The 17,640-nt window shown below is 42.5% G+C and overlaps 2 protein-coding genes across 5 annotated transcripts in view; both read left to right on the forward strand.

The window, feature by feature from the left end:
• Positions 1-6,383, forward strand: part of LOC125979844 (sepiapterin reductase) — a 37,814-nt gene extending 31,431 nt beyond the window's left edge. For 2 of the 4 annotated variants that reach the window (XR_011088012.1, XR_011088013.1), the window contains exon 4: positions 5,987-6,383. The gene's annotated coding sequence lies outside the window, so the exon portion shown is untranslated. The remainder of the gene's footprint in view (positions 1-5,986) is intronic. The other 2 variants (XR_007485424.2, XR_011088014.1) reach the window with 1 other exon arrangement.
• A 2,600-nt stretch (positions 6,384-8,983) lies between these two features.
• Positions 8,984-17,640, forward strand: dqx1 (DEAQ box RNA-dependent ATPase 1). Its single transcript, XM_049738590.2, has 4 exons — positions 8,984-9,113; positions 11,928-12,299; positions 12,954-13,147; positions 17,557-17,640. The coding sequence occupies exons 1-4, from the start codon at positions 9,042-9,044 to the stop codon at positions 17,561-17,563; spliced, it is 645 nt and encodes a 214-aa protein (XP_049594547.1). The 5' UTR covers positions 8,984-9,041; the 3' UTR covers positions 17,564-17,640.

Here is a 17,640-nt window from a genome sequence, read left to right on the forward strand (position 1 = left end):
GAGCGCATATCACGCCACAGATAAAAGAGAAATTAAAAAGCCTCAACTCCATACCTGCCATCATCCCTGGAGGCTGTACTAAAATACTTCAGCCACTTGACGTCTCCGTGAATAGCTTTAAAGCAGTTCTGCGTAACCTGTGGGAGCAGTGGATGGTGGACGGAGAACACAGCTTCACGGCAACCGGGAGAATGCGACGTGCAACATTCCTGGACGTCATTGGATGATGGATCGACAAAGCGTGGGCTTTGGTTACACCCAAAATCATTTTGTCAGGATTTAGAAAATCTTGAATAATTCCAACTGAAACTGACGAGTCTGACATCAGCGACAAAGATGACGAAGGGCCCCACGTATTACCGGCATCAATCGTGGCTTTGTTCGAAAGTGACACGGAAGACGAAGAGTTTGAAGGATTTATTGATTAGGAGTGTCGCAGAAGGTTTGGAAAAAAAATGTTATTTTTGTTATAGTTGTTTGATATATATTTTATTTTGTGTAGCAACTTCTATATGTTTTTATCATTACAGTTCATAGTTGTTGGCTCGTTGAACTCTCGTTTTGTTAAATAAAGGGCCGTTTACCAAACCCACGTCTTCCCTTGTACTTTGTTAACGCTACAATATATTTATATACTACATCTGTGGAATAAAAGGAGACGCAACTGACCCACGAGGCTGACGTCAGGTGCTCACGCGCGGCGTTTTTGAAATAAAGGACGAGAAATTTGATCGATGGATTTAATGATTTGGAGTGACACAAATGGTTTGATAATATTGTTCATGTGGTAGTTATTTAAAATATAGTTTATATATTGTTGTATGGGCCTGTGGAATAATTTCATCTGCGGCGCGGTACACGGCATTGTTGAGAGAGGACGATCGACAAAAGACGAGAAATCTGATCGATGGATTTAATGATTCGGAGTGACACAAATGGTTTGATAATATTGCTTATGTGATAGTTATTTAAAATATAGTTTATATATTGTTGTATGGGCCTGTGGAATAATTTCATCTGCGGCGCGGCACACGGCATTGTTGAGAAAGGACGATCGATAAAAGACGAGAAATTTGATCAATGGATTTAATAATTTGGAGTGACACAAATGGTTTGATAATATTGTTTTTTATGTGATAGTTATTTAAAATATAGTTTATATATTGTTGTATGGGCCTGTGGAATAATTTCATCTGCGGCGCGGCACACGGCATTGTTGAGAAAGGACTATCGATAAAAGACGAGAAATTTGATCGATGAATTCAATAATTTGGAGTGACACAAATGGTATGATAATATTGTTTTTTATGTGATAGTTATTTAAAATATAGTTTATATGTCGTTGTACGGGCCTATGGAATAATTTCAAATGCGGCGCGGCACTCGGCATTGTTGAGAAAGGACGATCGATAAAAGACGAGAAATTTGGTCGATGGATTTAATGATTTGGAATGACTCAAATGGTTTGATAATGTTGTTTATATGATAGTTATTTAAAATATAGTTCATATGTCGTTGTATGGGCCTGTGGAATAATTTCAACTGCGGCGCGGCACACGGCATTGTTGACAACGGACGATCGATGGATTTAATAAATTGGAGTGACACAGATAGTTTTATAAACGTGTTATTTATGTAATCGTTTTTTTTTAATACCTCTGAATGTTACGTCAGGCCCGTTCTCAGCTTCTCGTTTGTGTTTTTCATGGTAGCATAGCATCGTTTAGCCTGTTGTTGCTCATTCATGTCTGTTCTTGGATTTTGTTGACTAAATTGCCCCCCAAAATGCGATTTATACGCCGGAGCGACTTATATATGTTTTTTTTCTCACTTTTTGGGGCATATTATGGCTGGTGCCATTGACCTTTTTTCTACAGCTCTCTGCTTCCGGGTTGTTCTGACAGATCGTCGCTCTTCGGACACAAAGTATGGCAGCGGACCAAGAGGTATGTACGGCTTCGTGCACCAACTGCACCCTTCTCTTAGAGAGGTTGTCTCTGCTAGAGGGACGTGTCCGCCAGTTAGAGCAGAATAGTGCGATAACAGTAGTTGCGGCGGACACAGACGCGGGCTGTAGTCAGCCCGCTAGCCCGGTTAGCATTAGCCCCAAGCGGCTTGCTAATCGCGATGAGCCAGGTAAGACGCATAGCCGTCCAAAGTCATCTCGGTCTGCTGGCCCTCGCACTTTGGTCATAGGCGACTCCATTACCCGCAACATTACGCTTAAAAATCCAGCCACGGTAATGTGTATTCCTGGGGGCAGAGCACCCGACATAGAAGCTAGTCTTAGGGAGCTGACTCGCAATAGGCCTAGTCAACAGCGTAGTTCCAACAACACTAGCTACTCGGACATAGTGATACACTTCGGCTCCAATGATGTTAGGATGAGACAGTCAGAGATCACAAAGAAAAACATAGCGAGGACTTGTGATCTTGCCAGAAAGATGAGTCGGCATCGAGTATTTGTCTCTGGCCCCCTGCCTGGGAGAGGCACTGATGAGAGGTTTAGTAGATTAGTCTCCCTTAATCGATGGATGGCTGGGTTCTGTAAAAAGCAGGGACTGTATTTTATAGATAACTGGTCCTCCTTCTGGGGCCGCCCCCGACCTGCTGAGGAAGGACGGCCTTCACCCTAACCGTGAAGGCGCCTTCACTCTTTCTAGGAATATAGATTACTGTTTGAGCCACTCATGACAGGTCACTTTAGAGCAGGCCAGGGCACAGGTGATTAGACCACCTGTGAGGATGGGTTTGGAGTCTGTTAAGTTAAAGTTAACTAGCGCTAGGCTAGACTTTCAGCATACACATAGCTCCTCGTGTAGACTAGAGCGCGACAGTTTAAATAGTGCTGCAGTACACATAAACACACTTTCTACTGGGGTAGTAGACAAATCCAATCACTCCGTCCCGACCGGTCTTGCTGATGAAACGGTGCCAGTTTTAGATAACTTCACATGTGTAACAAATACTCATCAACAAATTCCCACGGTCGTTTCATCCCACCGCCCTAATAAACTTTTGAGAGGTGATATTAGGCCTAGAGAACACAATTTTACTCGCATCCCGTTTAAAAATCCTTCGATAGATACGCACCCTGATCAACCAATTACACTTAAATTCGGTTTTATGAATATTAGATCACTTCATACGAAAGCAGTTCTCGTTAATGACCTTATCATGGAACATAATCTAAATGTTTTTGGTCTTTGCGAGACCTGGTTAAAACCTAATGAACTGCTGCCACTTAACGAGGCCTCGCCTCCAAATTTTGTGAGCTCGCATGTGGCTCGTCCTCGAAAAAAGGGTGGGGGTGTCGCCCTCATCTCAAATTCTGAGCTTAGATTTAGGCCTCGCTCAATTCACGTATTTAAAACATTTGAAGTTCTCATTGTGCGATCCACTGCGTTACCGTCATTCTATCTTGTTGTTATTTACCGCCCATCCGGGGCTTACTCTGGCTTCCTGGATGAATTTTCAGAAGTTGTGGCTGATCTAGTGACAAATGCAGATAATATAGTTATCATGGGTGATTTCAACATCCACATGAATTCACCGTCGGAACCACTGACTTCGGCATTTCAAACTTTAATCGATACGTTTGGTTTTACGCAAGCTGTACAGGCAGCAACGCATAAGAATGGAAATACCTTAGATCTGGTATTATCCCGAGGACTAGCAACCTCAAATATAACAGTACTGCCATACACTACTGTTCTGTCTGATCATTTTTTAATAAAATTTGAAATTTTAGTTCCTTGTCAAAGACAAGAGAGCAATCAGAATTATAGCAGCCGTAATTTTAACTCCATGACTGCAACTGCGCTATCTGAGTTACTGTCGCCGGCAACCGCCATGTTTCCCGCGTACAGTGGCTCTATCGATAATCTTACAAATGAATTCAATGCGACATTATTAAAAGCCATCGACTCTGTGGCACCGCTACGTCTGAAAACTCGCCGTAGATGGCCAACTCCGTGGTTCACAGATGAAACACGTACGTTTAAACAATTATGTAGAAAGCATGAGCGCAGATGGCGTTTAACCAAACTTGAGGTTTTCCATCAGGCATGGAAGGACAGCCTCCTGAAATATAAAGATGCGCTTATTTTAGCAAAAACTCGTTATTTTTCGCAAGTCATTAATCTTAATAAAAATAATCCTAAATACTTATTTGATACAGTGGCAAAGCTAACTCTGCGCCAGCCGACCCCCGATAGCTCCTTCCACTCAGCTGACGAGTTTATGAAATTTTTTGCTCAAAAGATTGAGTCCATTAGGGACGAGATCAAGAATACCATGCCAATCGCTCCACCGGTTACTAGCGCTGGGGATCATGCAATAACCCTCTCAAATTTTAAAAGCGTGTTCCTTGAAATGCTTACAAAATTGGTTAGTACGGCTAAACAAACAACATGTTTACTCGACCCGCTTCCAGCCAAACTACTTAAAGAAATATTTCCAATTTTAGGACCGTCCATTTTAAATATAATCAATCTGTCTGTTTCCTCTGGGATAGTGCCAATGGCCTTTAAAACCGCTATTATTAAACCACTACTTAAGCGAGCAAATCTTGACCCGGACTGTCTCAGTAATTATAGGCCAGTTTCAAACCTCCCATTCATAGCAAAACTTCTCGAAAAAGTAGTAGCACAGCAGCTTATTGATTACATGGTCGATAATAATCGATATGACTCTTTTCAGTCTGGTTTTAGAGCCAATCATTCTACAGAGACAGCACTTGCTAAAGTGACTAATGATCTCCTCATAGCTATGGATTCAAATACGTCGTCTGTATTGTTACTACTTGATCTTAGTGCTGCCTTTGACACTGTAGACTTCGATATTTTATTAGGGCGTCTTAAAAGTTGTGTTGGTATCTCAGGGTCAGCACTAAGCTGGTTCAATTCCTATCTATCAGGCAGGACGCACCGAGTGGTCCATGGTAATACGTCCTCTGAGCTTTATAATGTTACTTGTGGTGTCCCACAGGGATCGGTACTCGGACCGATTTTATTTAATATTTATATGATTCCGCTTGGGGGCATAATACGTAAATATAATATTAGTTTTCAATGCTACGCGGATGACACCCAATTATATATGCCGTTATCAATGACAGATCCACAGGACTGCTGTAATCTCGAGGCGTGCCTTGCGGAGATTAAACATTGGATGTCTCTCAACTTCCTTCGTCTTAACCCGGATAAAACTGAGATGTTGATAATTGGTCCTACTCGTTATCAACATTTATTTAAGGAAACCACTATAACTATAGATAACCGTACTATCACTCAGAGTGATACGGTAATTAATCTCGGGGTAATATTTGACCAAACGCTCTCCTTTCAAAAACACATTAAGAATATAACCAGGATTGCGTTTTTTCACCTTCGTAATATTGCTAAGATTCGTCCTATCCTCTCGACCGGGGATGCGGAAACTATTATACATGCGTTCGTCACGTCGCGCCTGGACTACTGTAATGTATTATTCTCTGGTCTTCCTAAATCCAGTATTAAAAGTCTACAGTTAGTGCAAAATGCCGCTGCGAGGCTGCTCTCACGGTCAAGAAAATTTGATCACATTACCCCAATATTAGCCGAATTACATTGGCTCCCGGTCCATTTAAGATGTGACTTCAAGGTTCTTCTACTAACCTATAAAGCACTGCATGGCTTAGCGCCTTCATATCTCGTCGACCTAGTCGTTCCTTATGTTCCGTCTCGTAACCTTCGTTCGCAAAACGCTAGTCTTTTAGTTATACCGAGGGCCAAGAAAATGTCTGCAGGGTCTAGAGCATTCTCTATTCGGGCTCCAGAGCTTTGGAATGCCCTACCAATGGATATTAGAACTACTACCTCAATAGAAACATTTAAGACACGTTTAAAGACACATTTCTATGAGATGGCCTTTAACTAACTTGTGATGGCCGATTTGGCCGGAGTTTCTTCTGTTCTCTCTGCCCACCTCCTCCCCGGCTGGGGAGGGGGTTAGGTGGCTCAAAAGCGGATAGCGGCTGGCTGGATTCTCGGGGACCAGTTTGGGATGGGGGAGCTGCGGCTTGGCCCCCTTGAAGACACTGCCAGGACAATCGAGGACACCTCCGACATCCATTTTTTTCATTGATTTTCATATTATGTATTACTTGTGTACTCTCTGCATCCATTATAACCTGGTGATCCTGAAAGGGGGATCCTTCCATCTGTGGTCCCTTCTCAAGGTTTCTCATTTTCCCCTGGTAGGGGTTTTTTGAGTTTTTCCTTGCCCTTTTGGGAGCTTATGATCAGGGGATGCTTTGAGAATAATTGTCAATTTTGGCTATGTGAAGCCCTTTGAGACTGTTTGTGATTTAGGGCTATACAAATAAACTTGACTTGACTTGGTGCGATTTATACTCCGGAACAGAGACAGGACAACCAAGTGCGCACGATCCTTTATTGACAAAGGGGCAAGGGGAAGTGGAACGCTGGACTTGCGGTCTGGCGTGGCTGAGCAGCAGAGTCGTAGTCGGAGGCAGGCAAGTTGTCGAGACAGGCGGCGATCAGGAGCGTGGTCATAGGACAAGCAAGTAGTCGGGGCAGGCGGCGATCAAGGCGTGGTCGGTCAGTTTACACAAGCAGTTGGCAACAGAGATCGTTCAGGGGACAAAAAAGGCAGTGGTGTGACGGGCAGGGTAAGTAAACGAACTGACAACCACGGGCAGAATACACAGAGTTTAAGTAGTGGATCTAACGAGCTGTAGCAGGTGCTGGCAATTTCTTGATTGGGGCTTGACTGGAAGTCAGGTGACAGGAACTCCCATTGTCCCCACGATCCTGCTGTTAAAAGGTTATGTGGTTATTGTATATTCATACTCACAAGACAAGCATTAGTCCAAATAACTGTCATTACTTAAAAATTTTAAAATGTATGCGATCTCAAAGACCGAGAAGAAGTATACTGTATGCTTTGCTAAAAGCTATTTTTACCTTCCACTACAAAAATCTCACCTAACATCTAAAACTCATCTTTTTCAGGTGTTACCTTGCCACAGCATCCCCAGCCAAGTTTCATGCAGCAATAAGGAGAGCTGGGTTGAAAAGTGACCTACCTGAAGCAGTCAAGGCTTTGGACAAATTTCCCTCGGGTTACCAGAACCTGGAATGCACCTCGAACTGGTCTAAAAACTGGGAACAGAGACTGAGAATGACAATTCAGTCTGTGAGTTTGGCCAGGAAAAATAGAGTGGCTTATTACAGCTGAATTTAAGAGTTAAACACAAATTACCAGAGTTTTGGAGATTTTATTTGGCAATCACGATACATGCTTTTCAATACGCGATTGATTTTTTAAATATGATTTTTTCACGTGCCGCTCGGCCGGCAACTTCCCTCAGCCACACCCGTTCGTTATCGTCATATCTGTCACCTGCTCCATCTTGCTCTTGTTACCTGATGTATTGGAAACCCTGCCCGTGTGTTCCTCCTTGTCGGTGTCTACTGTTGTTTTCCGTCCCTGTCCGCGCCTAGTGTTCTTGTCATCTAGTTTCCCCCCGGTCTTGTCTGGAGGCTCACGGTCAGATTCTGTTCCGTGTCCGAGTGGACTTCTGTTTGCCTGTCTGCTGGCCGTGAGTCTCTATCCCGTCTGTGTCTTTGTTGCCCACCTTCCTCCCTTCCAACTCCCTTTTCCCTTCAATAAACCCTGGTCCAAGCTGCATTTGGGTCACCCGGCTCCACTCATTTCCTGACAACACCACAAGCAGGTATTAGCAATTCATAATCAAACACAGATGCAAATGTGAACTAGAAAGATTCACTTTAATTTATTATACTACTTATCATATACGTACTTTCTGATGTATATTTTGTGTTGCACGCTATGGAAAACGAGATAACAAGTGCAGGCATGCAAGGCGAGACCTCAGTGGGAAGGGGCAGTGCAAACACGGCTACACTGCCATAAAGTTTTGGTACTTTGCTCAAGCACTCTCAACAGAAATAAATAAGCAGATTAACATATCTCCAACAATTGGTTGCCATTTTTCATGTGTTTTCCCACAATGAGACTCAAGCGTTACACGTCTGTTTCCAAGACCAATGCAAGAACACATCCATACCAGAACAATGACACACCCACTGGCATTAACAACAATACTAACTGTATTTAGGGGGGCTGTATCAGAGAAATACAGGCAATTGCAATATTTCTTGGTCCTCCAGTGTCTCAGAAAAACAATTAATGATTGTCTTGATACCCATGCCTAAAAACGCATCAAATGATACTGTAGACATCATTGTTTCAACTGTTTCTCTTCTGTTTCAGTATACGAAAACAAATACTTTGAAATTAAAATTCCCAAAGGTTTCAATGTTTTTCATGGTGAAATTGTGAATTTGACAAAAAGCAAAAACCTGATAGTCTTGCCAGTAGCAGTAATACAAAGTCACCCGAGGAGGCTATAAAGATGAAGTGCAAAGTGTAAAACTGCAGTTCACGGATATGGAGGGCCTCAACACTAAGTCTGCACTGGGTGACTCAATACCCCTGTCAGACAGTAACATCATGCTCGTGTGTTGGAGCGTATTTTGGTCGGAGGGTAACGCCCATCCCACATTTAGGCTGGCGCCCATCTTACGTCGAGTGCCATTATCCAGACCAGAATACATTGGATTGATAGTGTAATTGGTTTTCTGAACTTGATCTGAATGTTCAAACGAACTGTCACGCAGCAGGAAAAGTCCCAGACGCATTCAAGAACCCCATTTGCGCCTGGAATAAAAATAACTGTACTGTACAGCAATTGCAAGCCGGTGAGCATGGAAATGCGTGTTTCCGATTGAAGGTAGCATCTGGAATGATGAATGCTATTTGTCCGATATCCGAGTAAATTTCGCTTCTCCTTTTGTGTGGACATAATTCATTCATGGAACAATTAAATGTATGTTTTGAATTCAAAACTTTAATCAAAATTCCGCCGACCCAAACGTGTTTACAGGTTTAAGGTTGTGCAATTTCCGAGGACAGTTAAACGCAACGCAACATTTGACAGCACGAGAAGAAACATGGCGCCTATGGGAGACAGTGCCGTCAATACCTTCTCCTCTACTGTCGCTGTCAGAAAAGAAACTGGCTGGGTGAGGATTAGCAAGTAGTGACTGCGATTAGCTGTTGGCCTTTTTCCATCTTTGGTAGTTTTCCCACCTGCTTTTGGCGATGAGGAGGTGGCCTGTGAGATAGGACTGAATCCACTGCCTCAACTGCTTTAGACTACGCACGAACAGTTTGGCTTTGTTTCCTCACTCAAGCGATATGTTAAAAAGGTGAGACAAGATTTGACTTAAACCTGGTTTTGAAATGCTACTGGAAAAAGTGACTTTTCTGTAACTCGCTGAATATTGTTTTGGTATCAGTCATGTATAATGACAAAGGGTAGACAGATTAAGTGTCCTCCTTTCGAGATCGACTGGTTACATCAGCGATATTAAATCAAGAATATACATTCATTTGGATGCATGAATGGGTTTGCAAGGAAAATGCCTGATTTATTTATTTTCAGTTTGAAACTTTGGAAATTCGTTAAGTGCACACAAACAGATAGGGTAATGATCCAATCAATAATGTGCGCCTTTATGTTGACGTCACCACCCTGACTTCACTGTTGGCCTCACCTTGGTTGACTGCTTAAATCTGTACATAACAATAAGCCTGTGGTAATGACCAGGAAACTAATGATGGAATGCTATTAAAATGTCAATATAAAAGATCACAAATTAAACATTAACTAGCTGACATTTGACCAGATTGACCAATGCATGGCCAACCATGAGCAGTAAACATTTAATTTTTCCTAGCTGCGAATTTGCCTGACTACAAACAAAGATTTTCATGAAGGTTCTTGAAAGCTCTTGTGTCTAAATCCTTCTCAACCATAATAACAGGCAATCATAGAATCACAATTGTCCCGTATTTCATTGGAACCCAGTTGAGCATATTTTGAGATCTGTAAGCACAACAGATCCAAATTCCTGGGTGTTCGCCTTAACAACAAACTGGACTGGACTGATCACACGGACGACCTGTACAAAAAGGGCCAGAGTCGCCTCCAGCTGCTGAGGAGACTGAGGTCCTTTGGTGAGTGCAGGGCTCTCCTCCGGACCTTCTATGACTCTGTGGTGGCCTCAGCCATCCTCTACGCTGTGGTCTGCTGGGGTGGGGGCAGTACTGACTGAGACCTCCCCCTGTCTCTGAATAAGATGGTCAGAAAAGCGAACTCTGTCCTGGGCTGTCCCGTGGACTCCATTGAGGTTGTGGGTGAGAGGAGGACGTTGATTAAGCTTAAATCCATCATGGACAACACCTCTCACCCCCTCCATGAGATCCTGAGCAGCTCCTTTAGCGGCAGACTTTTGCACTCTCAGTGTAGGAAGGAACGGTTCCGCAGGTCCTTCATTCCTTCTGCTGTCAGACTTTACAACATGCATGCCACCTGATAAAATGAATGTGTTTCATCTGTACTAGCAGCACTTGTGTTTGTCCTTGTCTGTTATTCACCCTTTTTTGTAATTCTGGCATTTGTTTTATTCTTGCACTCGTATTATTCTTGCACTCATATGCGCTGCTGTGACAAGTGAATTTCCCCGCTGTTGGATGAATAAAGTTCTATCAATCAATCAAGATCAGCGTCATGCTGCACAGTACTTCAATAGTTGACAAATGGCTTTACACTGTCTACACGGATCACGCTGCAAAGTTTTCCATCAGTTATGTCACCAGTCACCTGATTCATCAATCTTTTATGTAAGAAGCCTTGTCTGTTTGCAAACCACCAGAGAGTAGAACTATTTTTCTGACAATAATATATTTTCAGACTAGTAAATGATAAACCTTTGTGTCTAGCAATAAAGCTCTTTTTACAGAGAGATGATACAAACCTATAGGCCCTTTGTATCCATTGTAAATATTATTTTCAGTGTGTCTTCTTTCCTTGAACATTGCCCATTTTCCCACTTCAAATAGTGAAATCCACTTCTTGAGGTGCCTTCCTGGCGCTCTTATCTCCCTCACCCCACCACCCACCTTCTTTCCTTTTGTTCTGGCTCTCTGTATGTAACAAAGCAACATAATCCGTGCCTGTTTTTAGTCAGAACTTTCTTCATGCTTATATGTAATTTTATGAAATATTTAATTTGGGCATAATTCAAAATATTCTGGTGTGTAACTGGTCCCTAAAGCAAGTAAAAATTACATCTGCTTGCTGGGAAAGACTTTATTTCCAAATGTGCATTGTCTCTTGAGCATTGTGCATCCTTGACGTCCTTGATATTGTAGTTGGTGATGCACTTAATACCTTTCCACAAGCTCCAAGGGACATTGGAGAGTAACCAGACCTGGATTTTCTGAGCAGACGGATATTTAGCTCTTCTTGCAGCCCTGTAAGTGTTGTAGCTACATGTGATCTGAAGGCTGGTTTAGAGGCCGGAGCCAGCATTGAGGCCATGTGGTCGAAGAACCTGTGGTGCAGTGCTCTGTATGCACCAAGTATATGTGTATTTTGTATACTACACACGTTATCCACCCGCAAATGGCAACAAGGTAGTAAAACTTGGGAGAATGTCTGGAAATTTCACATGGTTGGGCCTTATTTTGGATTGTGGGAGCAATGATGTCATTACACTCCTGTTGCACCTCATTAGCCTTAGCACAACGTAAACATCTGGAGCGTGAACAGGCATAAATTTGAGGCATATAATGTGGCCAGCCACCTTTGTTGATACCGATAGAAGATCCACGCCAGTGTTTTTCAGGAGTCATGGTTGGCTCGAAACAGCTGTAGTTCATCGAGCTTGAAGGCTGAGTTGCACATGTCATTTAGCCTCGTTTCTGTCAAAGAAGTTTTAGGAATCCTGTGCATTCATTGTCATTGATTGTTTTTCTTCACCATTTTGCAGGTAAACACCCTGCCAACCAGCCTCTCGCTCTCATTTAGTCATCATTCCCACTTGCTACTGATGTCATCATCACCCGTGAAGCCCTGTCCCATGTCTGGACTTTCCAAAACACTGGATTCTCTTTCCATGTCTTCCTTTTTATCTGAGGAGTTAGACGAGGATGGGCTTGAAGACGGCCTGAATGAGGAGGGTCTTAGAGACCTTGAAGTGAACCCATATGATGGTCTGCCTTTTTCTTCTCGCTACTACACCCTCCTGCAAGAGAGGCAACAACTTCCCATATGGAAGTTAAGGCAGAATCTAATGGAGCACCTGGAGAGTCACAACATGGTGCTGCTGAGTGCACCCAGTGGAGCCGGAAAGAGCACTCAGGTAAATAAATAAAGAGAAACACATTGCAACTGTCCCACAAGAGGAAATTTTATTGGTTCTCCTTGGGCCGGTGCACCAACCCTCCGCTGTTATCATTCTTACTACTACTTAGTCCAAATGACTAGGAATGCACCAAAATGAAAACTCCTGTCTGAAACTGAAAATGTAAACACTGAAAGAAATTAAAACAATGTAATATTAAAAATGAAATAATAATCATAATTATAGGGAGAAGCGGTACAGATAATGGACGAACGGACGGACGGGATTTTCTGCACTTTGCTAAAGGTGTCAAAGGCTATGGTCAAACTGCAGATCAATTCGTTTTTTTGCCCAATGTGTCATGTATATGATTTTAATGTTTAAAATTCAGTCGCTTTTGATATTAATTTGATATGTACTATGTACCCGATGCAACTGGAGGGAGGGGCAAATGAATGTGAACAAGTCACCAGCAGGAAGCAGGACTTCAAATGTAATAGTCCTCTTTCTGTCAGTCATTGCTTATATATAATAATATACACAAATAAAATGATTTGTGGGCCGTATCTGGCCCCCGGGCCTTGAGTTTGACACCTCTGCTGTAGAGCATATTGAATGTACTACTACTTGCTCTTCTTGATGATTTTTCTCCCTCTTTTTCTTTTGTTCTAGGTGCCACAGTGGTGTGTGGAATATGCTTTGTCTTATGAATTCTCTCAAGGCCTGGTTTGTTGCTCCCAACCTTATTCAGTGGCAGCAGTCAGTCTGGCCCTTCGTGTGGCCGATGAGATGGACCTCAGCTTGGGTCTGGAGGTGGGCTACGGGGTGGTTCATGATGACAGTTGTACACCAGATACCTTGCTCAGGTCAGAACACATGACAAAGGCTACTAGCATGCTGTTATTATATTGTTTGCACAAGTGCATTTCCAAGTACTTGGTCTTAAATAAAAACATAACTTAGTGGGGGTGTCATTGAGTTGCAAGTATTATTCTTTGCACTAAACATTGTATGGTTACTGCATTGACGATGGTTAAACACTTAAATGTATAATTAAATTGTTGTACATTGTATATGACAATATATCCATCCCAAACCACCTCCCTAATACATTTTTATATTACATTATTTAGCATATTTTCTAATACACTATAAGCTTCTAATATGATTATCAATCAGTTCCCATGAAACATGGAAACAAATGTTTTATTCACTACCAACAACTAATCCTAAAACATTTGCCCTCTTATTTGTTTGTATGACCATGTTTTATATTTTGAAAAGATTAAGGACTTCTAAGTCTGAAGTACAAAAATAATTGTTTTAAAACAGCTTCCCCACGCCAATGGTCATGAATCTGATACACCAGCCTGGAAAAGCCTTTTCATTTTCCCCACATCTACATTATGTCCTGTATAATAATTATAGCAGAGTCAAACTAGGTCACATGATTGAATTTCACCATTTTGTATGATGTCACATGATCCATGTTTTAAAGGTTAAAAAAAAAAGGTAAGGACCCAATGATTGTCACACACACATCTGGGTGTGGTGAAATTTGTCTCTGCATTTACTTGCTACCACACCTTGAGTGTTCTTTGTTTCCTGCACTTTGCATTCTAAGGTGGCAGTAAATGTGTTACAGCAGTGTAATTTGATACCGCCAGTGTTGCCTTCACTGGGCTGTCAAATGATGAAATAAAATAAATGTGCATTTTTAGCGTCACCTAAATGTGTGCACCAGATACCTTTTTTCTTGGAAATTGTATTCATGATTATTTTCAAGAGACTGCTGTTGCTACGTATGCTGCAAGCATATTAGCATTATATTATCCTACATCAACTCCAGCACATGACAGCTAACATCGTGATTTGAATCCATATTTGTTTAGGGTTGTCACATCTGTAAGAACTTGAGGTTTGAAAACAGTGCGTGAGGGTTCAAGCAGTTATGGATGAAATAATGAATGCTAGAAATGAGTGGTATACTAGTCTATTTTGTGAGTACTAGGGATGGCCCAAAAACAACTATCACTTCTGAATCAATACCGATATTTCAACCAAGACTACTGTCTGATACCAATATTAAGCTGATATTAGCAGGAATGATATAGGCCTTCATGATGAAGGCGGAAGAAACCGCCGAAACATGTCAGGTGAATAACCTAAAACAATTTGTTTGATATTAAAGAAACCAGTGAAGTGATCAATGATTCCTTTTAGCAAAACGCTTTCCTTCACTTAACCCAGGGGTGTCCAAACTTTTTTTAGTGAGGGCCAAATACAGAAAAATAAACAAAGGGCCGGGCCACACACTAGAGGTGACATACTGACACATGAATACGGTGTATTGTGAAGAACATTGCACTCAGTGGGAGCAGTGATGCTGTCCTTTGGATTGAAGGATGGCTGACATGTCAGGAGAAAGTTTGGTGGTTGAGACACGAAGGACTTCACAGAGATGGCTATCAGTTATTCTGGTTCTCAGTCTGCTTTTGTTCTGATTGAACAGAGAAAATGTTTGTTCACATATGTATGTCGAGCCGAACAGGCTCATCATTCTTTTTGCGTGGCATCTCATCAGAAGAAACTTGGCATTATCCAAACTGATAGAATTCGGGGAGGGGGAGAAGCTGATGCTGACTCTTCAGAGAATCATCACATTGAATTTCAATCAGCTCTAACTGGAGACTGTCTTCCACTTCTTCTGCATCCACCAGGAAGGGGGTCGAGAACAGCTTGATTTGTTTTTCAATGGCAGAAAAATCTTGGAAACGCTGGTTGAATTCCGTCATGAGAGAGGAAATCACAGACACATATTTCTCCTTTTTAGCAGAAAGGTCGGCGTTTGGAAAAGCAGACTTGATTTCAGACAGCGCAGGAAAGTGTGCAGCATTAAAGCCTCGTAGTTGTGTCTCAAACAGGCGGAGCTTTACGCAGAAGGCTTTCATGTGCGCATGCAGGTGTGGCACCAGCTGTTCTTTGCCTTGTAGGTTCTTGTTCAGTGTATTCAGATGATGCGTAAGATCAACTAAAAATGCCACAGAGGGTCACTTAACTCATGAAGAGGTCGGCACTTCTCTTTTAAAAACTGGTCGATTTCTGATCTCAGCGAAAAAAACCGCTGCAGCACAGAGCCGCGGCTGAGCCAGCGCACATCAGAGTGGTAGAGTACATCCCCGTATTCAGCATCCACATCAGATAGGAAAGCCTGAAATTCTCTGTGGTACAGTCCTCTCGCTCGAATTACGTTGACAGTTTTTACGACAGTGTTCATCACATCGCCCAGCTGGACAGTCGTGGCACACAGTGCTTCTTGGTGGATTATACAGTGCTTCCTAACAGCCTCACCTCCGCTCTCTTTTACCTTGGCGCACACTAACGATGCCATTCCTTTGCGCTCGCCAGTCATGGCCGGAGCTCCGTCCGTTGTTACTCCACAGAGCTTGTCCCATTTAAGCCCCATCTTTTCAACTGCCTCTGACACAGCTTCAAAAATGTCTTTTCCTGTCGTTGTGCCTTTTAGGCTCATCATATCAAGCAGCTCCTCCGTACAGCAAAAAGTATCATCTACTCCCCGCAAAAAAATTAACAGTTGCGCGGTGTCTGTGGCATCTGTGCTCTCATCGCATGCTATTGAGTAAAAATCAAAAGCACAAGCCTTGTCTCTCAGCTGGAGTTTCACGTTAGCTGACAAGTCCTCAATTCTCCGCACCACTGTGTTTCTGGATAAGCTCACATTGTTGAAATCCGGCACTTTTTCTGGGCACATTACTTCTGTGACTTTGATGAGGCACTGGTTTATGAAATCACCGTCTGAAAACGGTTTGCCATGCTGGGCAATAAGTTTAGCGACTTCATAACTTGCTCTTGTGGAGTTTTCCTGTGTTTTGTTGGCATGGAAAAAAAACTGCTGTTGAGCTTGCAGGCTAACTGCCATTTGCTTAACTTTCTGTGCTCGTTCAGCACCGGTGTACGATGTGTAGCTCTGATGTTTGGTCTCATAGTGCCGACGGACATTATACTCTTTCCTCACAGCAACATCTTCATTACAAATCAGACAGACACACTTTCTGTTGATTTCTTTGAAGAAATACTCATTTTCCCACCGTGTTTGAAATCTTCTACACTCACTTGCGATTTTGCGTTTCTTTGGTGCAGCCATTTCTGGTGACTCGCGGTAAAAGTTTTTCTTCGCTTGATTTCGTTTGTTTGGCGGGCTTCATCTCGTGTTGAAACTGAGAAGTGCAACGGAGTTGAGCTCAAGCTTCTTGTGCGGGCCATATTCAATTATGTTTTCAGAATTTGCTGCGGGCCAATAAAAACTGGACCGCGTTTGGACACCCCTGACTTAACCGTTTGCAGTGTTTGATGGTGTGTTATCTGGTTCTCAAAGTTGACCTTGGTTTCTATCTTTAGGTTTGTCAGCGACACGCTCCTGCTCGAGGAAATGATGTCAGATCCCTTGCTGCATCAATATGGCATCGTGGTTTTGGACGAGCTCCAAGAGCGCACCGTAGCGACGGATGTGCTGCTTGGGCTGCTGTGCGACGTCTGCCGTCAGAGGCCAGATAACTTCCACGTGGTTCTTCTGACTCACCCGATTCTCGCTCCTCGGCTTGCCTCCTTCCTGGGTCCTGCCGTCCCTCACCTCTGCATGGGCAGCCTCCCATCGGAGGCACCTACAAATGGACAAGAAAACGAAGGTGTGGTAGAAGAGGAGAGGAACTCTATCAACCAGAACAAAATGGAAATTATGTATCAGGAGCTTCCACCTCAGAAGGACCCTGTGATTGCTGCTTCTCACATGGTTCTAGATCTTCACCGAAAAGGAGAGGAGGGCGATATGATGGTGTTTCTTGCAAGTGCACAGGTGCAAGTTTTACTTTTTAGGCTTGACACTTGGAGTATCACAATGTCAACATGCTCACTAGCCACAGTAATTAAGTGGATTTTTTTTTCTCATCATTAAATCTTTCATCCAATTTCTGTTGTCCATTAAAAAGAGAATATTTTCACCATAAATCTTGAATCAAAGAATGACAAGTGGCCGACACACAAAGTTGTCATATTTATAGAGACCAATTATTTAAATGGTTCTTTTATCACAAACAAGATATTTAGGTTGATAAATAATTGACAAGTGAAAACAAAATGAACATAGTACAACTATTAAAGAGACCAAGTTCTTTGAATAAACTCCTCTGTGGTTTTGCTGTTCAATTTGTTTGACATGGATGCTGAAGAATATTCTGTTCTTTGTTTTATTGTGTAGGAAATAGACGAATGTGCTACACAACTTGAAGCAGACCATCCATCCCTAAGTCCTCACCTTGGTTCACTCAAGCTCATTCCCCTC

This window comes from Syngnathus scovelli, chromosome 13 (assembly GCF_024217435.2).
Source record: "Syngnathus scovelli strain Florida chromosome 13, RoL_Ssco_1.2, whole genome shotgun sequence".
Taxonomy (NCBI): domain Eukaryota; kingdom Metazoa; phylum Chordata; class Actinopteri; order Syngnathiformes; family Syngnathidae; genus Syngnathus; species Syngnathus scovelli.

Coding starts and splice junctions, on each gene's coding strand:
- dqx1 (XM_049738590.2), top strand. CDS start 9,042: ATGGCGCCTATGGGAGACAGTGCCGTCAATACCTTCTCCTCTACTGTC. Junction 9,114..11,927: donor TCAGAAAAGAAACTGGCTGG/GTGAGGATTAGC, acceptor ACCATTTTGCAG/GTAAACACCCTGCCAACCAG. Junction 12,300..12,953: donor GAGCCGGAAAGAGCACTCAG/GTAAATAAATAA, acceptor CTTTTGTTCTAG/GTGCCACAGTGGTGTGTGGA.